Below are 23989 nucleotides of genomic sequence, written 5' to 3' on the forward strand. Positions count from 1 at the left end.
CGACTTGGAGCTGGAGGGGCACCACAGGACATTTTAATTTCCACTGTCTATACTTTTACAAGTAAATTCATAAAACTTTGTCAGCATGACCAGGAAGGGTTCAGGATTCACACTCGTAGCAGCGGAAGTTCAAAAACATAACAAAATAATTTTTTTTACATGTGAAATTTTATTATTTTTTCACTTACTATTGGCTGCATTTGTTGCTATAGGTACACTTTTCTTCGTAAGTAAGAGAGACTGTTCAATGAATTTTGTACAGCATACAAACCATACTTACAGGTGTCTGAAACTCTAGAATCTATTTAATTTATGAAAAAATGAATAAGCTGTTACGTTTTAAACTTTATATTTAGAAAAAAATCAAATTTTGTAGTTAATTATCTCAATTTTTACCACAGTTTTTAATAGATTTGGAAAATTCTAGAATTTCATACATCTGTAAGTATGGTTTGTATGCTGTGCAAAATTCATCAAAGAAGCTCTCTTACTTGTGAAGAAAAATGTACCTATAGCAACAAACTCAGCCAACAGTAAGTGAAAAAAATGATGAAATTTCATATCTAAAAAAAATTTATTTTGTTATGTTTTTGCACTTCCACTGCTATGAGTGTGAATCCTGAATCCTTCCTGGTCATGCAGACAAAGTTTTATGACTTTATTTGTAAAAGTATATACGTAGAAAATAAAATGTCCTGTGGTGCCTCTCCTGCTCTAAGTTGGCCCATTTGACGTCCTACCCCCCTTAAAAAAGCTTTCTCAGGTCCTTTGTCCACTTGATCTTGACAGTAAAACCCTCTTTTCTTCATTGACAAGGAAGGGATTGCAGAATATTGAGCATTTGTTAAAGCAGTTCCTAAGAGGAACTAACCCTCTTCATAAATCTCAAATAGTTGAATTTTTAGTGTTGTTGAAATGCAGCTTTCCCCTTATTGACTCATTCATAATCAAACTGTAATCTAGTCTTTGTTTTCTGTTTCTTGTTTTGTATTTATTTCTACCATTTCCCCCTGTTTGTTCTTTAGATAATTAATTTATGTCTTCTTTTTTTCTATGTTTTCAAGACCCCTCTGAAATGTTTTCTCCAGTGCCTTTATTTATTTATTTATTTATTTATTCACATAGTTTACACCCACATTAGAGCACTAAAATGAAACTTTATGTAACAGTGTCTATGATGAAGAAGTTAAAATCTTGGCAGTCAACAATTTTTTCCTTTCCCAAAACTTTTTTCATTCGGAGTGATCTGGCAGCTTATTCTTCTGCAGATATGACAATCTATACTTCTTTAAACCAATGCTGCTGTTGTATTATTTTTGTAGAAGCACAGATAATTTTTATATTAGAAGATGATTTATTTCAATATTCATATAAAATTTCTTGTTTTCTGCTAATCTTTTTAGGATATTTGATTTTCCCTCTGACCTCTCCACATCCTACCATGATCTGCAGTAATGTTTCATGTTGAGTGGGTTTCATTTGGTGGCATACAGTCTTTGTAGTTCATAGCAGTAGATGAGTTTTACGTTATTTGAAGTGCAATTTTTGTTGTATATATTTTATATTTGATAAACTGTTCCCAACTCCCTTTCCCTTTTCTGTAATGCTATTACTGGTGGCCCTGTTGTAATTTATTCCCTTTGTACAGTGCAGACACTGTAATGTGGCAGTCACCATGATAGTAAACAAACAAGAATGTGTACCACAGTGAGGAGAGAAGAGGTGCAGGGAAACAAGTTCAGCCTTGTTCCCTCAGAACTGGCAGTTTACACTCAAGTTTTGTTGTTCTGCTAAAGCAGAACTGTCATTATGGTCATAGAGAATGCCGATCCTTTCTTGTGTTATGATCCATGCTCAAATCCTATGATAGACCAAGTCTCTTCAGTCACTTCAAAATAAGAAAAGATAACAACAGGCAACGCACAATTCAAAGCAAAGCATAGTGCTCAAAGCATTCATTTACAGCTACCACACAGTTTCCACCTGATGTTGACACTGTCGTAGATGAGGTAGTACATGCCAGATCACTGCTGGTTTCTTATGCAACCACAGTCCAAAAAACCCCACCCAATATGGCCACATTAAAGTGTCTGCAGTATATTTAAATTTCTACACTGTTAATTGTTATTTATTTGTTTTTTACAGACTGTGTTGTTGTGCTTCGTTTCATATCAACAATTCTGTCTCTTCATATGTTGTATATAATTCTACATTTTTAATAGTCTAAAAGTTTTTCCAGCTTTGCCACAGCTGCCGGCATTTGTATAGCATTAGCGAATGCCAGTCAGTCAGTCAGTTTAACTGAGCTTGTGATTTTTATTGAATAGTGGTACTTTTATCATTACCAGAATGACAACATTATTTCAGAAATATATTTTTGATGGTTTCAGATTAAAAGTTAGCAAATGGTTTGTAAACTCTGGGAATCTATACCATGTGGAACCAGAGGCTCAAAAACAAGTAACAGTAACAGTGTTCAAACTTGTAACAGGGGCAAAGTTTGGTGGTAGTAAACTTCAATCACCATGGCTTGGGGACGACTCTAGGTAAGAATAATGTATATCAACCATTTTTCTCGTTCAGATGCAACATATTTTTCATTTGATAACTGTAAAATACACCCTTTTGTTCCGGTACATTTCTTGGCAATTTTAATACCTAATATATTGGAATGTAAAGAATTCTAGGAGTAGAGGCAGTGAGTCATTGATAGTCACAAAAACCAAGACAGAATGCATCTATCATTTTGAAAAATACTTCGACAGGGCTAGAGAGCATCTCTCTCTCTCTCTCTCTCTCTCTCTCACTCACTCACTCACTCACTCACACACACACACACACACACACACACACACACACACCTGTATGGCTACATTGTTAAGTCTGACAACATTTTGTCAATTTAGGGGGCAGTTTGACTGGTGTGAGGGGTTGTATTGAGTGAAGTGCATAAATGGAGGAGGTGGGGAGTAGAGTGATAGTTGGGGAAGGCACAGGTGAGCTCGTTCAGGCTGCTGGCAAAGGACGTTGTGCACAGCACATCATGAAGTGGAGAAGTGGGCTGGGAGGGTGAGAGAGAACAGAGGAAGAGGTAAGAAGGTATGGATGCAGGATGAAATGAAGTTCAGGTCCTGGACCACAGGTGGAGGTGGGCTATTGGAGATTCCTGCCAGGAGTATTACTTGATTAAAGTTTGTGTTGTAATGACAACTCCCCTCTATCTGATTCGTAGAAGCTGGTGTTGTGGGAAGGATCCATATGGCACAGGTTGTGAAGCAGCTATTAAAGTCAAACATTTTGTGCTCAGCAGCGTGTTCTGCCACTGGGTGATCAATTCTGTTCTTGGGCACAGTTTGCTGGTGGCTATTCATTCAAGTGAACAGCTGGTTGATGGTGATGCCTGTCATGAACCAACCAACAAAACACCACCATAAAGAGGATGAGGATTAACAATTGCCCAGTAAGTTCAATAAAGTTCTCTCTTTGCAGTGGCTAGTCTGATACAATTAAATGACAGCTAGCATTGACCAGCAAAAAAATGTCTGAAGTAATGGAAATGCTCTGCTTACAAATAAGCACCCAGCCAGCCAGTATGACAATGGCCATTTTGTAAGTCTTTATGGAGAGGCTAGATAAGAAATAGCTGATGGACTGATTAAAAATATCAACCAGTAAACCAGAAAAATCATACATGCACTGTATCAATTTTCATTAGGCCTACTATAGTCACTAAAGATGATGATGATGATGATGATGAAAAAACCCTCAGAGCAATGAAAAATTCTTATTCGATTGCCATTGATGGAGTTCTGGCAACTGTTGTCAGGAAATGAACACACACTGTTGCTGAACCACAAACTCACCTCTGTGACTTCTTTCCAGGCAGTTATACTCCCAGAGTCACTGAAAATGTTGAAAGTAATTCCTATTTTCAAAAAAGCAGATAGTAAAGACATGAACAACTCTATGCTTATCACAATTTCATCCTCTTTCTCTACAGTATTTGAAAAAATTATGTAAAAAGTTATACAAAAACTGATTCTAAAATGTAGACTTTCACGGCCGGAAATATCATGTCCATTATAATTATCCGGGCTGTTATGCCGTGGTCGTTTGATGAATTTTGTCTTAATTCCCAACGTTTAGTCTCCGACTGCGGGAGACATCTTCAAAGGGGGTCCGTTGGTCGATGGAAGGTCCAACACACCCACTGGCTCGCTACTACACATCAGATATGTGATATTCTGGGGAAATTCTACAGCTGCCCTTGACAAGAGTCACGAGGCTCGTTAATGGAAGGTAAACTAGAGACTCTTGAAGACCCATTTTCAGGAAGCTGTAAATCCTAACACTGCCTTGCTTATATGTTCTTGATACTTTAAAATTCTTAAGGAAAGAAAAATAAATGCGTAATGCCAATCAAATGCTGACCTAAGAAGAACAGTGATTTACAAACATAATACCAGAAGAAACTCAAACCTGCATACTAACACAACTCTTGTCAAAAGGGAGCATTCCGCATTGGCCTCTAGCTATTCAATAAGCTCCCATCAAATCTAAAATCTATGGAAGACAGTACACAATTTTGTAAAGCCTTGAAGTACTCGTAATATTTGCTGTGTCGTCATTTTTACTCTATAAAATAATATGTAAGCTAGTAAATTTGCTGTTTATGTGCAAGGATAATGCTTGAACTATTCAGTGAAGTAAACCTTATACAGTGGAACCTCCCATAATGAGCAAATCCCATAACGAGCTAAACAAATTGTAAAAAAATGACTCACTTAACTAGCGATGTTTCGCATAATGAGTGACGATGATTTAATGTGACGTCATCAGCCATTTGTGTGCGGAGGGGGAAATGTTCTACTGTATGAACACCTTTCATTATTGGCAGCGGCATATTTAGTATGTTCTGCAGTCTGGGATTAGCACTCTTTCTGCTACCATCTTAGTGCAGCTTGTGATCTCACTTTTTTTTTAACTTGTGATCACAGTTTTTTTCGTGTGCAGATTTTAATAACCTTCGTTGCTGATATAGCATGCACATACAATTGGTCTACATCAAATATTTGCATTAACCTCAAGAACATGGACAATATTAAGGAGATAGACACTTCAAAGGGAGTGGCAATAGTATCTAAACAACGGTTTCGTATTCTGGACGATGTCGAAGGTTGCTCCTTATATGGACAAACAGGGTGTATACGACCCAGGAAAAACCCAGAAATTTTTCGGAATTCTGGGAGTTTTTCCTTGTTTTAGTTTTCAGTTAAACTTTTGTAATTTTGACTGGTAAGAACTGATACTCTAGCAAAGGATGTTACTGTATTCTGCTACTTGAGAATAATACTGCAGCAGTAAAACATAAACAAGGGAAAACAATCTTTCGTTGGAAAGGAAATGCGCCATTTACAACAACAAAACATCGTGCTTGCACAAGCATTTGCAAACAGCAAAAATATGTCAAAGGCCTTAGGGCAAAGACTATGCAGTACTTTGTAACAATAAACTGCTTTCTACGAGCGTGACATCACAGCTGTTTTCATTAGGTTCGATTGAGCAATTGCAAGCGGGCTCATGGCATGCGCAGTTGACTCATGTATGAGCTGTACCTTCGCCTGCTTCTGGCTAGTTGAATGTGGCTACTAGCTGTATCAGCAGTAGCAGCAAGCAGCCAGGTGCTAACGAGAAAAATTTGTCTCATGCACCCTAGCTGCCAGATTCAGCATGCACAGAGTTGTCTAAATTTTATTGGGAAGGGGTTGTTGATATTCGCTACATGAAGAAAACCATGAGAATGGAGACTTACTATGCCAATTTGCAGTGAGGAATAGCATGATTATAATAAATACCTGTTTCTACACAAAATGATCCATATGGGCACCTGGAAGTATGAGGTCAATGGCGTAGTCAACCAGATTGACCATATTTTAGTGATTGCATGCCGCTCCACATCAGTTATGGGTGTACGGAGCTCCAGAGGACCAAACTGTGATTCAGACCACTTTGTGATAAAATCAGTCTTGAGAGAGGAACTCTCATTTACAAATGGCAGCAGAATAGGAAAGATGATGAAATGGAACCCAGATAAACTGAAAATTCCTGATGAAGTAAAAAAATACCAAGTAACACTAAGCAGAAAGTTGAGCAATGAAGAGACTGCAGTAGGAGTAGATGAAAGGTGGAACAGGATTGAAAAAGCCATTAAAGATGCTGCAGAGGAAATAATAGGCATAAGAAGGAACAGAAGAGCCCAGGAATGGTTTGACGAAGATTGCAGGTAAGAAATAGAGGAAAAGAACAGGGCAAGGACAAAAGTTCTATAGAGAGAAATCAGAAATAACGTGTAATGATAGAGAGGATTCAGGAGAAGAGCTAACAGACTGTGCAAGAGAAAGAAAAGAGAGTAGACTAAGAAGAAATTTCAAGAACTAGAAGAGTTAAAGGAACAGAGTGAAGTAAGAAAGTTCTATCATGCTGTAGGCAAATTGAAGAATAGATTCCAGCTAAAAACAGTTGCCTCTTCCAGTGAAGATAGGAAAATGATAAGGGATGAAGAAAAGTTAGTGGGAAGATGGGTAAAGTATTTCAAAGATACACTAAGCACCAGCCTAGAAGATGAAGAGACAGCTGTGCAGGAGGAAAGAGTGCAGCTGGAAGTAGATGATGATACCAATGAGGCAAGAAAGCCAACACTACTAAAGGTCTCCCAGGCTGTGCACAAGTCAAAAAACAATTGAGCCCTTGGGGAAGTCAGCATAATCCCTGAATTAATAAAAACTGGTGGTGACGCTGTAATAAAGGAACTGCACACATTAATATCAAATATACGGGAAACAGAAACTATGCCAGGCAGTTGGAAAACTGAAATAATAAACCCCATTTATAAGAAGGGGACAGAACAGCCAGTAGAAACTATAGGGTTATAACACACCTAAACACAATTTGTAAGATCTTCTCAATTACATTAAACGAAAAGATACAGAATTGTGCAGAAGGCATACTAGGGGAATATCAGTGTGGCTTTCGACCAGACGGAGGAACAACTGATCAAATATTTGTGATAAAACAAATGATGGAAAAGTTCTGTGAATATGATATAGATCTGCATTTCCTATTCATCGACTTCAGACAAGCCTTTGACAGCATAAACCAGCAAGAATTATACACAGTACTGAAAGAAGTTGGTATATGTGCTAAAATATTAAGACTACTCAGAATGACAGTGACGGAAACAAGAACAAAAGTATAGGTCCTTAGCAGAACAAGTGAAAGCTTTGACTTTAATAAAGCCGTGAAGTAAGGTGATAGTCTCTCCACTGTCCTATTCAGTATAGCCGTGCATAGTGTAGTAAATAAAATCAACAAAAGAGGCACTATATTCATGAAAACTAGCCAGATATGTGCATATCCTGATGACATTGCTATAATAGGAAGAAATATCAATACACTCCAAGAAATATACCAGGCAGTGGAAACAGATGCCTTAAAAATTGGCCTCGTAGTAAATGAAAACAAAACAAAATATATGGTAATGTCACATGAGGCCAAAAGAATCACTAAAAACCTAAACATCAATTGGAAATACTTCAAAGCAGTGCTCACTGTTAACTACTTGGGAGCTCTAATAACAAATGATAACAGTATTGGAAAGGCTATCAGGGAAACAATACAAGCAGGAAACAGAGCTTACTTTGCAAACATGCAACTTTTCAGAAGTAGCCTTGTTACAAGAAAAACAAAACTGCTATATATAATTCCCTAGTCTGCCCAGTTATCACTTATGGGTCAGAGGTATGGACATTGACAGAACATGATAAAAATGCACTAAGAACCTTTGAGCAGAAAATACTACGCAAAATCTATGGGCCAATAAGGGAGGAGGAAGGCTGGAGAATATGCTACAATGCCGAATTACAAGAGTTAATACAAGGTAGGGACATAGAAAAATTTGTGAAATCACAGCAAATATGATGGCTAGGACACTTGGAGAGAATGGCAGGGGACAGAATTCCAAAGAAAATGATGAAAGGTGTGATCGATCCATTCAGCGAGGCAAAAAGGGAGACCTAGAAGAAGATTGATTGACAACGTAATAGTGGATCTCACCAGTATGGGAGTCCAGGGGTGGAAACGAGCAGCAAATAACCGAGAAGTGTGGAGGAAGATCGTTGAAGAAACCAAGGCTCACCAAGGGCTGTAGTGCTACTGAAGAAGAAGAAGAAGAAGAAGAAGAAGAAGAAGAAGGGGGTAGTCTCCACATGACCCGTATTTACGTTAAGGGATTTTTACTGTTTCCTCTTCATTTACAGTTCCCACGTCAAATGAAAACAAAATGGATTTCTGTGGCAGGGAGCTATCAAGTGAATTAAAATGCATTCACATAATTATGGAAGCCAAAAATATATTATTATGATTTATTTTATTTCCACATTTTTGGCAGTCAAGCATTAATCGCCTTGCAGTACAATGAAGCTTTTTGCTTTGTTGAAGAAATTTAGCTTTATTAATCTTTTCTGCTGAGGCAATCAATTTATTTGAAATGAAGTGTTTCATTCCAATTATTTGCTGAATTTCAAGTGCACGTTTTCATCTTCTACCATGAATGGCATTATGCCATAATAAAGAACCAAACATGAGATAGTACATTACTGGTACTCCAAGAAAATTTACAGCCCGAAAACCACACTGGAAAGCTTAATATCAGGTGGGGCCTACTTCATTGTGAATCTGGACAAACCAATGTGCACGTCAAGCTGAATTATACATTTTCGTGTGGTTTCGAAATTTTGATGCTCTTGGAGTATCCTCCAATGTCCTGTTTCTTTTATAGCATAATGTAAGATCTCTTAATGCTTTATACATACGAACTTGCAGGCTTCCTATATCACCGTAGCTGCACTTGCGAAATAATGCCTGTTTTCTGGCACTCCCTGGCAACATATTTCTAACAGTCTCAGAGAAAGGGTTGTGAATAGTGGTTTGAAAAGTGTTAATTTCAAAGTAAATTTCCTTTTATGCAAAATGAATTATGTGTGAGAATGTAGGATGAATTTATTCTTAGAAGAATTTCAGAGTCAGAAGACCAGACATTTATGTCATTATTTTAAGTTTACTGGAAAATTTGTGTGATGTGTCTTAAGAGTATAACACACGCAAAGAAAGACCAATATTACATGTAAAAGCTTAGCTTTTCTTGTAGCTACATTGTGTATATTAATGTCAACCATTAACTATTCCTCTTTGTGTGTTCGCGCTACTTAACAGTGATCTTGCTATTGGCTGACTACAACACGTGTCCTATGCGCTGAATACCTGCTGTTATCAGCAGGCGAGATCACGTGGCATGAGATATGATTGGTTTACAAAAGCGCATTGCAACCTCGATTTTAACTCTCTGGAAACTAACGTGTTGTGTTTGGTGGAATTCGAATTTATACTTTCGTAATACAAAAATATGCAGCGTATATGTTGCTGCACATCAAAGATCTTTCCAAAACTTCGCTCCTACCCCCCACCCCCAAAGTGCTTGGAACTTCTACACCAGTGTACAAAACGTTAACCATTCAAGGGATTGATAAGGTTCACAGTTCCGAGGGACAATCTATCGAAAACCTACTGTCACTTAGCATGGATAAAGTGTATTTTTGCCTGGGAAAAAGTATATTTTTTAATCGGAATATCCGGGAAAACTCCGGGAATTTTTTTTCCTTGTCTGCGTATACTCCCTGACAAATGAAAATCAATTGCAAAGCGACACTGTTAATGAGATCATCATTTGTGAGGAGGTGAGAATTATTTTTGCTGACCTCTTTAAGATATTGGGATCATCAGCGACCAAAGAAGTGTTTAAGCCAAGCTGTGGGTGGTTCGAGAAGTTTAAGAGAAGAACCAACACAAAGGGAGCAGACAACTTCATCAGCAACTTCAAGATGTTCATAGATTCTGGTGATGGTTATCTGCCACAACAGATTTTCTGTTGCAATGAGATGTGCCTATTCTGGCAAAAGGTGTCGAAGCATACCTTTATAGGCTTGAGTGACACGTGATCTTTTTTGTGATTGAATCAATGAAGTTTTTAGTCATTTGGTGAAAAAATACTTGTTTGAGATGAATCTGCCACTCCATGTCCTGCTTTCTATGGCCTTTGCTCCTGTCTATTCTCCAGCCCTACAACACCACCCCCTTGAAGAACTTAAATTCGTCAAGATCCAATTTCTGCCCCCCGACCATTCTGTTACTCCAGCGTATGGACCAGCAGATTATTTCTAACTTTAAGAAGATCTGCACTGAAGCACTCTTCGAACATTGCTTTGAGTTGACTGGAGCTACCAATCTCACTCTCATAGAGTTTTGGAAATATCATTTCAACATCATTGTGTGTGTCAAGATGATACAAAAGGCATGGGAAGGGGTTACCAAGAGAACTCTTACTTCTAGCTCGATGAAGCTTTGGTTGGAGTGCATTGTCGAATGTGGCTCTGAGGCACTTAAGTCAGTACCTGTGGGTCCCATGTCCCATAGTCAACGAGATTGTGTCTTGGGCCAAGAGCATGGGACTAAAAGTGGATAACAGTGATATCAATGAACTTTTGGAAGATCACACCCAAGAAATGATCACCAAAGATCTTATGGATTTAGAGTGTGTTTCACAGCAGGCAGTTGTGGAGAGGAGTTATTCAGAGGAGGAGGAGTAATCTTCTGGTGCAATAGAAGAAATGCTGAAAGTGTGGGAATCAGTTGCCTCATACAGTGATAATCATAACCCCATAAAAGCAGTGGCTACATGCGCTACAAATTTATTTGACAATAATTCTATGTTGCATTTTTGTCAAGTGTTGAAAGGTTGGCAGAAACAAATGTCTAGATACAGGGTGTGATCAATAAATAGTGGGACTGAATTTCTGTAGTGTGAATGGAGTGGTGGTGGGGGCTTGGACCACCTGGGCATGAAAGTGGGCAGCCTTTCGGAGAGACAGATATTTTTTACAGTCGCCTGCAGGGAAGCGAAGAGTGAGTATGTCGATTTTTGTGGTCTTCTGTTCGGTAGTGCGGTCATGTTTCAATACGTAGAAAAATCTCGAGCAGCACTATGCTATTAAATTCTGCGTGAAACTCGCGAAAACCATGATGGAGCCCCTCGGAATGATTAAGGATGCCTACAGGATGCTGCCCTGAGCCTCTCAACAGTGTTGGAGTGGCACAAGGTGTTCAGAGAGGAGCGGGCGCTGGTTGAAGGTGACCAGCACGCAGGTCACTAATCAACTTCAAGGATTGATGAAAATGTGGCCAAAGTGAAGGCACTTCTGGACTCTGATCGGCGCTTAAACATTCATCTGATGGTTGATGAATTGGGGATTTTGTATGGTACCATCCAAGAAATTGTTACTGAGGATTTGGCCATGCGAAAGGTGTGCGCCAAGCTTGTTCAAAAAATCCTGAGTGACAAACAAAAACTGAATCATGTGCAAATTTCCCAGGAAATTCTGAACTGTGTCCAAGAAAACTCAGATTTTCTTCAGTGTGATTACCAGTGACGAATCGTGGTGTTCTGAGTATTCCCTGAAGACCAAATGCCAAAGCGTTGATTGGCCCACCGCCAATTCCCCGCATCCGTAGGAAGCCAAAATGAGCAAGCCAAGGGTCAGAACCATACTCATCTGCATTTTGACCATTGTGGTGTGGTTCACCAGGAGTTTGTGCTCCCTGGACAAACTCTCAATTGGCGGCGTAGATCAGGTGATTGGATACCCACAAAATTTTTGAAGTTATTCTGTCACAAAAGAAACTGGTTTCAAGTTGCATGGAAGTGTTAGACGTGTGACACGTTGCTCCATCTTGTTGGAAATAACCTTCTGTACGTTCGACGTCATCCAGCTGCTATACAAATGTATTGAAGATGAAGATGCCCGTATTAACTGTAATGTCTACGGTTGTATCAAAGAAAATGGGGCCAACAATCAAGCAAGCTGACACTGTGTTCCACGCTCCATCCTTTTCATCATGCAGTGGTGTTTAATGGATGATATGGTGGCTTACAACAGCCTAGTATCTGCTGTTTTGTGTGTTGATGTTACCTCACAGATGGAACCATGCGTCATTTCGAAACCAAGTTATGGAGAGAATGGCTGGATGTTAAATTAGAAATCTCTGAAACCATTGACAATAACACATTCTTTTCACTTGGTCTGTTTCTTACAGTGCTTACATCTTATGCACTCTGTATGGTCCCAGTGCCAAATTTTTTGCCGCTCTCTGGCATGTGCCATATGAAAGGCTTGTCTTCTGGCTCAGTCGATGCTATAGTTTCCTCTGAATTTATCAGTAACCTCTGCCCTCATTGGTGGTCTTCGTTTACCACTGTCACTGTTTAATACGCCAGTTCCTTAAGATTGGTAACATTGTTGCCTTTGTTGGAACATCGTGCGCATTGAATTGTCTCTGGAATGCCCATTGTGCTATAACCAATGAGTCTCTCTTCCACTATGGCTCCACAACAAAAAACCGATCCTGAAGTGTGTATTGCATGTTTCTGCCAACTAAGGACTGTGAAAAAATAACTAATTTACTTGTTCTTGTCACGCTGCCTGAACTACACACACTCAGACTCCACAAACCGCGACCAACAAGGCTGAGAATGAACTAACACAAGCCAAGCAATGCGGCATTATGCTGAGCAAAGGACGTCATGCACAGAAACAACAAGCAACTTGCCAACAACAGACAGTACTTCTGATTATTCGCAGAGCTACTGAGATCGACGAATTAATTTAGTGTATGATTGTGCAAGAAAAAGGATGTTGGTAGATGTCCTAAACGATGTTGGTAGATGTCGTAAACTCATATGATTGGATGCAGACTGTGTTTTTTCCAACTAGGGTGCAGGGGAACAGTAGCACAGGTGTAGATAATATTGTTATTCATTCTTCATTACTAGATGGGCCTTCGTTACTAGAGTGGCCTTTCAGACCATGAAGTACAAGTTTTAACACTAAAAGGCTTTTGTACTCAAACAAGTGTCACAAACTATGTAGGAAAGCTAATCCAATGGCAATAGAAAGTTTTTTAAACCTCGTTAAGGAACAAGAGTGATAGATTGTTTATAGTTCCGATCACATAGGTGGCCAATATAATGCTTTCCTTAACATATTTCTCAGGCTCTTTGAGAGTTGCTTTCCATTAGAATGTTGTAAACAGGATATTAGCAGTAAAAGGCAGCCTAGGTGGCTGATTAGTGGGATAAGGATATCATGTAGAACAAAGTAGTAATTATATCAAAATGTTAGGAGTAGTCATAGTCAGCCTACAGTAGCCCATTACAAACACTATTGTGAGATGCTTAAAAATGTTATTAAGAAGGCAAAGAGTATGTGGTACGCAAATAGAATAGCTAATTCACAGGATAAAATTAAAACCATATGGTCAGTTGTGAAGGAAGTGTCTGCTCAGAAGCACAAGGTCGACGATATAAAGTCAGTTCGTAGTAAAGATATTTCTGTCACTGAAAAATCAGATATATATACAGTATTTAACAATCATTTTCTGAGCATTGCTTGTGAATTAAATAAAAATTTAGTTTGTGCAGGGAATCTTATAACTCTCTTGGCAAGTGCCTTTCTGAGATTGATGTCCAAAATACTTCTCTGTGATACTGACAAGGGGGAGATTGAGTCAATAATTAAATCACTGAAGACAAAGGACTCTCATGGATATGATGGAGTGCCTAGCAGAATATTAAAATACTGTGCTGCACAGGTTAGCCCTGTATTTAGCCATATTTGTAATTTTTCCTTCAGGAATGGTCAGTTTCCTGAACGATTAAAGTACTCAGCTGCTTTATAAAAAGGGAGAAAGGAATAATGCAGACAATTTTAGACCTGTTTCTATGCCATCAGTGTTTGCAAAAGTTATTGAAAAGGCTGTGTATGTAAGGATAATTGATCATTTTATATCACACAATTTGCTATCAGATGTACAGTTCGGCTTTAGAAGTCGTTTAACAACTGAAAATGCTATATTCTCTTTTCTCTGTGAGGTACTGGATGGATTAAACAAAGGGCTTTGAATGCTAAGGATACTTTTTGATTTAACTAAAGCGTTTGATAGTGTTGATCACAAAATATTGCTCCAGTTGTTGGACCATTATGGAATACGGGGAGTAGCTCACAATTGGTTCACCTCTTACTATAGCAACAGATGGCAAAAGGTCATTATTCACAGTGTTGAGAATGGCTGTGATGTGGGTTCTGAGTGGGATACGGTGAAGTGGGGGGTGCCTCAGGGATCAATGTTGGGACCACTCTTTCCTTACTTATATAAATGACATGCCCTCTAATATTATGGGTAACTCTAAAATATTTATGTTTGCTGATGACACTAGCTACATAGTAAAGGATGTGGTGTGCAGCATTGGCTCGGTTTCAGATAGTCCAGTTCACAACATAAGTGCATGGCTTGTAGAAAATAAACTAACACTAAATCAAAGTAAGACTCAGTTTTTACTGTTTCTAACACACAATTTTCAAAACCCTATGTTTTAACTTCAAAGAATGGGCATATGATTAGTGAAACTAAACAGTTCAAATTTCTGGGTGTTCAGATTCTTGGAAAGCCCATATTCAGGATCTTGTTCAAAGACTTAATGCTGCCATTTTTACTATTTGAACAGTATGTGAAGTAAGAAATCGTTCGACACAAAAATTAGTCCACTTCGCTTATATCATATGGTGTAACTCTTTTCATTCTAAAAGGAATTTTTGACCCAGAAACGGGCAGTAAGTGGTGTAAGTTCACTAACCTCTTGTTGACCCCTCTTCACTAGTCTGGGCATTGTGACATTGGCCTCTCAATGTATATAATCTTTACTGTCATTTCTTGTTAACAATATCAGCTTATTCCCCAAAATTAGCAGCTTTCTCTTAGTTGATACTGGTCAGAAATCCCATTTCCTTTACTCTTGTGCAGTATACTGCTGCATCCATTTTCAATAAGCTACCACAATAATTCAAAAATCTTAGCAGTAATCCATGCACTTTCAAATCGAAACTGAAGAGTTTCCTCATGGGTCACTCCTTCTACTCTGTTAAGGAGTTCCTTGAAAAATTAAGCTGATTGTTGTGTTATATTGTTGATTGCATTCACTTAAAATTATGGCTTGACTTTTTTGGGTCTATAAACATTTTATTTTTATCTGTTATTACTTTTATGTTGTAATTTCATGTACTGACCCGTTCCATGACCTTGGAGATTTGCTCCTCAATTTGTTCCTATGGAACTAGACATGCAAATAAATAAATAAATAAATCATTAAAACAAGTTACCCATTTCTATGAGCTTCTGGAGGGAAATTATGGCCCATTGAAGTAGTTCAGGTTTATATGTATCACCCTGTGCAAACCTGTTGCAATATATTGTTGGTAAATCATAATCTGCTCATTGTGTATAATAATGTATTCTGCTCAAGGGCTGTAGCACACAGTGTAATATTAGATCACATGGACCAAATAAATAAATAATCAGCAAGTCACAGCCAACACCACAAACCAAAAAAATAAATCAGACAGCATGATAGTATCACAGGAAATAACATTTTGAGCAGTTTGACTCCAGGAAGAATCAAAATTAAGGACACTGCAGTTCCAAATGCCCTGATTAGTATTGAAGTAATGACTTGAAATAACCTAGAAGCATACATACCCATGTCTTTATAATGAATCAAGCGATGATTCGTAATGTTGAGACATCTGTGCCAGAGTATAAATACCCTGCTCTGGATCTTTGCCTGTGGTGTCTACCTTTTTAAATCTCCTCCTGGTATGAATGGGCTTGAAAGAAAATACACAATGCTGCAGGAAATTATTTTCAGTTTTTTCCTGTTTATATTCCCTTTCTGATGATCAGCTTTGTAATAGACAGGAGTCTCAATGTTTGAAGCAATCAGTAAGTTGCATTAATTAACTAACATTCACTAATGACACTCATGGCTGCCTTAAATATTCATTTACGTGACTTCAACATATTGGTTTCATATTTTAGCAGCTTGGCAGTAACTGACTGAGAAATGCATAATGTTTGCAAGTTCACTAGTAGACCCAGATTACATAATACAATCTGAACTAACAATTTATGTAACTAAATCTGACTCATAAGTACATGATCTACCAAAATCCTACCCACATCGTCCAAAGATGTGTTCTGCTTGTAGTGTTTTGGGATATTTGTAAACATCCCCACACACCACTGGAAAACCATCGACAAAAGATGCTTTTGAGTAAGTTGAATAAGGATAAATGTAGTAGGAAAGGGAAACTGTGTTCTCCTTTCTTGTATGCAGTGAATGTGGAACAATGGTGGAGCCAGCGATGAGACCAGTAAAAATGGTATTATAACCACCGATCGTCCAGGAGTCATTTGTGCCATGGTGCAGCAAGTACTTGAATTCAAGAGCCATGGAGTAAACAACGAACCAACAAGTGCGTAATGAACAATTGAAGAGTGGTAGTTATTTGTGTGTATTTTTCTCTCAAATCCTACAGTATGCATATCTAAACGTTTTGAATTTACTCAAGAGAGTGCTATTACTGTAGCAATTGTTAATTATGTTGTTAAAAGTAATAGTGAAAATAGTGGGCAAAATATACCCCTGTTTGTGAGAAGTGTGGCTATTTATTTAGTAGCACAGTCGAGAGAACTTGCAGAAGCATTCCAGGAATCGTCACCACTGTTGGATCGACAGGAAGGTGGCACAGAAGGATCCAGACCACCAAAAAAGTACTCTGAGAAGAGAGGATAAAGGTTATACTACTTTCATCTGGCAGTGTATTGGGGGTCGGCAAAATATTGCCCTGTTATATCGGCCAGGGATGCAACTTCCTGCTGATGCTGGTATGAGACCCACCACAAATCTTACAAAATAAACAGACAAGGTCGATAGTAATCCTAAGGATTGCATAACTGCGAGTAACACAGAAATCGAATGAGAAGTAAATCCTTTGGATTCCAATCACTTAGAAATCAATACTTGCTGGGAGATTAAAAATGTGTCTGTGGACTTGAACTTGGGACCTTCACCTGGCATGGCACACGGGTTTAATCTTCCAGGGAGCTTCAAATTGGTGCACACCCTGCTGCAGAGTGAAAATCCATTCTGGGAACACTTACCAATATTCTTTACTTTTCTTGACAAAAATGGAAGACTCATTCTGATAACCTATTACACAGAGGGAAGATGAAGAAAAGTGATTGGAAAAGTATTTTGACGCATTAAAGGTGAGCTGCTCTCAAATGGAGACATCTATCCAGTCTCCAATCAATCCTAACTAAGTTGCAGTACTGTGTTAGTGAGGCCACCACAGAAACAATTGTGCAACGACAGTCTGCTTCAAAAATAGAAGTAGTTGTGTATGGTGGAATAGTGGGTGTTGGAGTGTTTTCAGTGAACGAAGGAAACAGTGAGAAACTATAAGCAACATAGCACCCAGCAAAATTACAACTTGCTAGAAATATTTTTGAATACTAAGAGAATGTCAGGTGAATACAGGGTAATGTCAGGTGAATACAGGGTTATAAACACAAAATCAAATAGGGGTAATGCAGGAGTAGGTTTAATAATGAATAGGAAAATAGGAATGCAGGTAAGCTACTACAAACAGCATAGTGAACGCATTATTGTGGCCAAGATAGATACAAAGCCCACGCCTACCACAGTAGTACAAGTTTATATGCCAACTAGCTCTGCAGATGATGAAGAAATTGAAGAAATGTATGATGAAATAAAAGAAATTATTCAGATAGTGAAAGGAGATGAAAATTTAATAGTCATGGGTGACTGGAATTCGTCAGTAGGAAAAGGGATAGAAGGAAACATAGTAGGTGAATATGGATTGGGGGTAAGAAACGAAAGAGGAAGCTGCCTGGTAGAATTTTGCACACAGCACAACCTAATCATAGCTAACACTTGGTTCAAGAATCATAAAAGAAGATTGTATACATGGAAGAAGCCTGGAGATACTGACAGGTTTCAGATAGATTATATAATGGTAAGACAGAGATTTAGGAAGACATTTCCAGGGCAGATGTGGACTCTGACCACAATCTATTGGTTATGAACTGTAGATTAAAACTGAAGAAGCTGCAAAAAGGTGGAAATTTAAGGAGATGGGACCTGGATAAACTGAAAGAACCAGAGATTGTACAGAGTTTCAGAGGGAGAGCATAAGGGAACAATTGACAGGAATGGGGGAAAGAAATACAGTAGAAGAAGAATGGGTAGCTTTGAGGGATGAAGTGGTGAAGGCAGCAGAGGAGCAAGTAGGTAAAAAGACGAGGGCTAGTAGAAATCCTTGGCTACCAGAAGAAATTTTGAATTTAATTGATGAAAGGAGAAAATATAGAAATGCAGTAAATGAAGCAAGCAAAAAGGAATACAAACGTCTCAAAAATGAGATCGACAGGAAGTGCAAAATGGCTAAGCAGGGATGGCTAGAGGACAAATGTAAGGATGTAGAGGCTTATCTCACTAGGGGTAAGATAGATACAGCCTACAGGAAAATTAAAGAGACCTTTGGAGAAAAGATAGCCACTTGTATGAATATCAAGAGCTCAGGTGGAAACCCAGTTCTAAGCAAAGAAAGGAAAGCAGAAAGGTGGAAGGAGTATATAGAGGGTTTATACAAGGGCGATGTTCTTGAGGACAATAGTATGGAAATGGAGGAGGATGTAGATGAAGATGAAATGGGAGATATGATACTGCGTGAAGAGTTTGACAGAGCACTGGAAGACCTGAGTCACAACAAAGCTCCGGGAGTAGACAACATTCCATTAGAACTACTGACAGCCTTGGGAGAGCCAGTCATGACATAACTCTACCATCTGGTGGGCAAAATGTATGAGACAGGCGAAATTCCCTGAGACTTCAAGAAGAATATAATAATTCCAATCCCAAAGAAAGCAGGTGTTGACAGATGTGAAAATTACATAACTATCAGATTAATAAGTCACAGCTGCAAAATACTAACACGAATTCTTTACAGACGAATGGAAAAACTAGTAGAAGCCGACCTCGGGGAAGATCAGTTTGGATTCCGTAGAAATATTGGAACACGTGAGGCAATACTGACCCTACGACTTATCTTAGAAGATAGATTAAGGAAAGGCAAACCTACATTCCTAGCATTTGTAGACTTAGTGAAAGCCTTTGACAATGTTGACTGGAATAATCTCTTTCAAATTCTGAAGGTGGCAGGGGTAAAATACAGGGAGCGAAAAGCTATTTACAATTTGTACAGTAACCAGATGGCAGTTATAAGAGTTGAGGGACATGAAAGGGAAGCAGTGGTTGGGAAGGGAGTGAGACAGGGTTGTAGCCTCTCCCCGATGTTGTTCAATCTGTATATTGAGCAAGCAGTAAATGAAACAAAAGAAAAATTCGGAGTAGGTATTAAAATCCATGGAGAAGAAATAAAAACTTTAAGGTTCGCCGATGACATTGTAATTCTGTCAGAGACCGCAAAGGACTTGGAAGAGCAGTTGAACGGAATGGATAGTGTCTTGAAAGGAGGATATAAGATGAACATCAACAAAAGCAAAAAAAGGATAATGGAATGTTGTCGAATTAAGTTGGGTGATGCTGAGGGAATTAGATTAGGAAATGAGACGCTTAAAGTAGTAAAGGAGTTCTGCTATTTGGGGAGCAAAATAACTGATGATGGTCGAAGTAGAGAGGATATATAAAATGTAGACTGGCAATGGCAAGGAAATCGTTTCTGAAGAAGAGAAATTTGTTAACATCGAGTATAGATTTAAGTGTCAGGAAGCCGTTTCTGAAAGTATTTGTATGGAGTGTAGCCATGTATGGAAGTGAAACATGGACAATAAATAGTTTGGACAAGAAGAGAATAGAAGCTTTCAAAATGTGGTGCTACAGAAGAATGCTGAAGATTAGATGGGTAGATCACATAACTAATGAGGAAGTATTGAATAGGATTGGGGAGAAGAGAAGTTTGTGGCACAACTTGACTAAAAGAAGGGATCGGTTGGTAGGACACGTTCTGAGGCATCAAGGGATCACCAATTTAGTATTGGAGGGCAGTGTGGAGGGTAAAAATCGTAGAGGGAGACAAAGAGATGGATACACTAAGCAGATTCAGAAGGATGTAGGTTGCAGTAGGTACTGGGAGATGAAGAAGCTTTCACAGGATAGAGTAGCATGGAGAGCTGCATCAAACCAGTCTCAGGACTGAAGACAACAACAACAACAACTACTAAGAGAATGTATAAGGCTGAGGAGGAGGAAAAAACAACATGTTGGCAGATTTTTCGGTTTACTACTACTATCCATTACCTATAATTTTCAGTACTGAACAGGTGCTACAGAAGAACCTGTCAAAAATCCTACAAGCACAGACATTCCGACAAGAGTCATCCAAACTTTGTGGCAGATTAAAACTGGGTGCTCGTCCAGGATCTCGGCTTTACTTCCACCGGCACCTCATATCCTACCTTCCAAACGTCACGGAAGTTGTTCTGTATACCTTGCAGAACTGGCACTCCAAGGAGAAAGAATATTGCAGAGTTATGATTTAGCCACATTTCTGGGGGATTGTTCCCTGGAAAAATTTTCGCCCTGCAGCTGAGTGTGTACTGATTTGAAACTTCTTGGCAGCTTAAAACTGTGTGGCAGACCAGGACTCGAACCTGGGGACCTTTGCCTTTTGAGACAAACACTCTTTGTGGCAGATTGTGAGTCATACTTGGACGCCTTGTTCAGTAGAGCACTTGCCCGCAAAAGGTAGAGGTTGTGAGTTCGAGTCTCCATCTGGCACACAGTTTTAATCTGCCAGGAAGTGGTGAAGCTGTAGAGCACTCTCAACTTTGATATAATACTCCACCTGATCCAGAAAGTGTCCACTACAATTTGGTTTTGTTTTTATCGTGTGAAGGATAGCAATATGTTCTAGATGTTTATAGTAGAACATGAAGTAAACATAATAACATTATGCTTCAGAAAATGGGCAGGAAGGGGGGAAGAATTGACCTGATGTCATTGTACTGTCCAGTAATACTACTAAAATGTGTTTACAGAATGTAGGAGCAGATAATCAAATGCTAGTTAGAATAGTATTTTGAATATTCTGATCTTTTCCCAAGTAATCAGGTGTGTTTTCAAAATGGGAAAGATACTGAAGAAACTCTCATCAATCAGGTCAGGAACATAAGTCTATTTTAGCAGAAATGTGCACTTTCTAGTGGTGCACACAATACCCCTGCCTCCTGGCATTAGTCATGAAAATAAAGGAACAAAACATAACATTCATTTGTGCAGAACAATTGTTATTTTTATCTTTGATCAACTACTTTTTTGTTATAGAGAAATGATTTCAATTTTAACACCCCTACTCTACAACATTTACACTAACACATAGCAGTGTAGAATATTTTCAGAGGAGGCAGAAGTTCTGCATTGTTCAGATGATCAACATATATGTTTAGAGTATCAACACAGTATGCCTTTAGAAGGCTGTGTGGTGCATTTGATGTAGAAGAAATGGCTTGGAAATATCCGTAGCTTTATCATCTTCATTCATGTTTTATTGTGCATGAAGTGTCAAAGGTAATTGTGCTACTTCCCCATCAAGACAATTGTGATACTTCCCCATCAAGACAGTTTGAGCTCCTCATTCGGGGGGGGGGGGGGGAATGGACTTTAAGATCCACATGAAATATTTAGCAGAAATGTAAGATGACTATCAGCATAACCTCAGCGATGATGGGAATTAGTTGGAAATTGAGTATCCACTTTGTTCTAATAGGGAAAGTGATCCAGGATCTTCAGGCTGTGATCAAATACTGTCTGAGGCACAGAACGCCTTAGGGATTGATGCCATAACTAGAATCACATATCTGATCAATAGAATATATGACTCGGGTGTCTTGCTTGAAGATCTCCTTAAGACCATAATTGTTCCCTTACCAAAGAAATGCACTATCAATCTACATAAATTTTATAGGAGAATTGGTTTTATATGCTGTGTTACCAAGGCTGTGACCATAATAATGCAGAGAAGAATAAAAAGAAAAATATAGGATATCAGTTCGGATTTTGAAAAGAAAGATAAATCAGATATGCAATTGGATGTCTGAGGATGATGTGAGAAAGATTTTTGTAAGTGAATAAAGGCATTTGTGCTTGTTCTGTCACTTTGATAAAAGCATTTGACAGAATTGACTGGTACATGCTGTTGAATATTCTGAAAAATGTTGGTACAGATGGTTAAATTAGTTGCAAAACATGTCACAGTCATGAATGGCCAACAAGCTGCAGATTATAAATGACTAGTGATGATTTGGGTGAATGGAAGGTACCAGGCCATGGCAAACTTTAATTTAAAAAAAGTCAAAATCTTTACTTCTATTTTTAATTAGCAAACTTCACAAGTCATAGCAAAGATCATTAATCATTTGCACAAGTTGAACCAGTTTGACCAAGCTGTCTTGAAAACATGAAATCAATAAGGGCATTAATTTGAGTTGTTGCACGATGTTGAATTTAACAATTACAAAAGACTTTCATAATAGCAGTTCGGAAGCCAGTTCAGCTTACGCCTCCACAACTGTTCAAATGTTTACATACAGGTTGATAATACAACTAAAGCAGGGAAAAGTTTACACTGTTAAATAGTCACAAGATACAACTTATTAGTGCAAATGAACATGGAGCAAAAAATATCCTGACGCTAAATTAATCAGTGGAAAACAGTATGATTACCCAAGTACAGAGGTGATTTCATTTTTATGTACCTCCTCTGATCTGCTTGTGAATAAGCATAAACCACTAAACCAGTAACTTAAAACATTAAAATATTAAAATCATTCTAGACATGTAGCAGAAATGTTAAATGCATTTATCTTATTATAATAAGAGTAGTAAAACTTTAACTGACTGGCTAATGCAAATACACTCCTGGAAATTGAAATAAGAACACCGTGAATTCATTGTCCCAGGAAGGGGAAACTTTATTGACACATTCCTGGGGTCAGATACATCACATGATCACTCTGACAGAACCACAGGCACATAGACACAGGCAACAGAGCATGCACAATGTCGGCACTAGTACAGTGTATATCCACCTTTCGCAGCAATGCAGGCTGCTATTCTCCCATGGAGACGATCGTAGAGATGCTGGATGTAGTCCTGTGGAACGGCTTGCCATGCCATTTCCACCTGGCGCCTCAGTTGGACCAGCGTTCGTGCTGAACGTGCAGACCGCGTGAGACGACGCTTCATCCAGTCCCAAACATGCTCAATGGGGGACAGATCCGGAGATCTTGCTAGCCAGGGTAGTTGACTTACACCTTCTAGAGCATGTTGGGTGGCACGGGATACATGCGGACGTGCATTGTCCTGTTGGAACAGCAAGTTCCCTTGCCAGTCTAGGAATGGTAGAACGATGGGTTCGATGACGGTTTGGATGTACCGTGCACTATTCAGTGTCCCCTCGACGATCACCAGTGGTGTACGGCCAGTGTAGGAGATCGCTCCCCACACCATGATGCCGGGTGTTGGCCCTGTGTGCCTCGGTCGTATGCAGTCCTGATTGTGGCGCTCACCTGGACGGCGCCAAACACGCATACGACCATCATTGGCACCTAGGCAGAAGCGACTCTCATCGCTGAAGACGACACGTCTCCATTCGTCCCTCCATTCACGCCTGTCGCGACACCACTGGAGACGGGCTGCACGATGTTGGGACGTGAGCGAAAGACGGCCTAACGGTATGCGGGACCGTAGCCCAGCTTCATGGAGATGGTTGCGAATGGTCGTCGCCGATACCCCAGGAGCAACAGTGTCCCTAATTTGCTGGGAAGTGGCGGTGCGGTCCCCTACGGCACTGCGTAAGATCCTACGGTCTTGGCGTGCACCCGTGTGTCGCTGCGGTCTGGTCCCAGGTCGACGGGCACGTGCACCTTCCGCCGACCACTGGCG

General features: G+C 39.2%; 1 protein-coding gene across 2 annotated transcripts in view; it reads left to right on the top strand.

The window, feature by feature from the left end:
* The window catches only part of LOC126187521 (ER membrane protein complex subunit 1), a 118537-nt gene that overhangs the window by 26127 nt on the left and 68421 nt on the right, over positions 1-23989 (top strand). For both annotated transcript variants that reach the window (XM_049928661.1, XM_049928670.1), the window contains exon 4: positions 2391-2546. In XM_049928661.1, coding sequence (XP_049784618.1) covers positions 2391-2546 — 156 coding nt within the window. The remainder of the gene's footprint in view (positions 1-2390; positions 2547-23989) is intronic.

This window comes from Schistocerca cancellata, chromosome 1 (genome assembly GCF_023864275.1).
Source record: "Schistocerca cancellata isolate TAMUIC-IGC-003103 chromosome 1, iqSchCanc2.1, whole genome shotgun sequence".
NCBI lineage: Eukaryota > Metazoa > Arthropoda > Insecta > Orthoptera > Acrididae > Schistocerca > Schistocerca cancellata.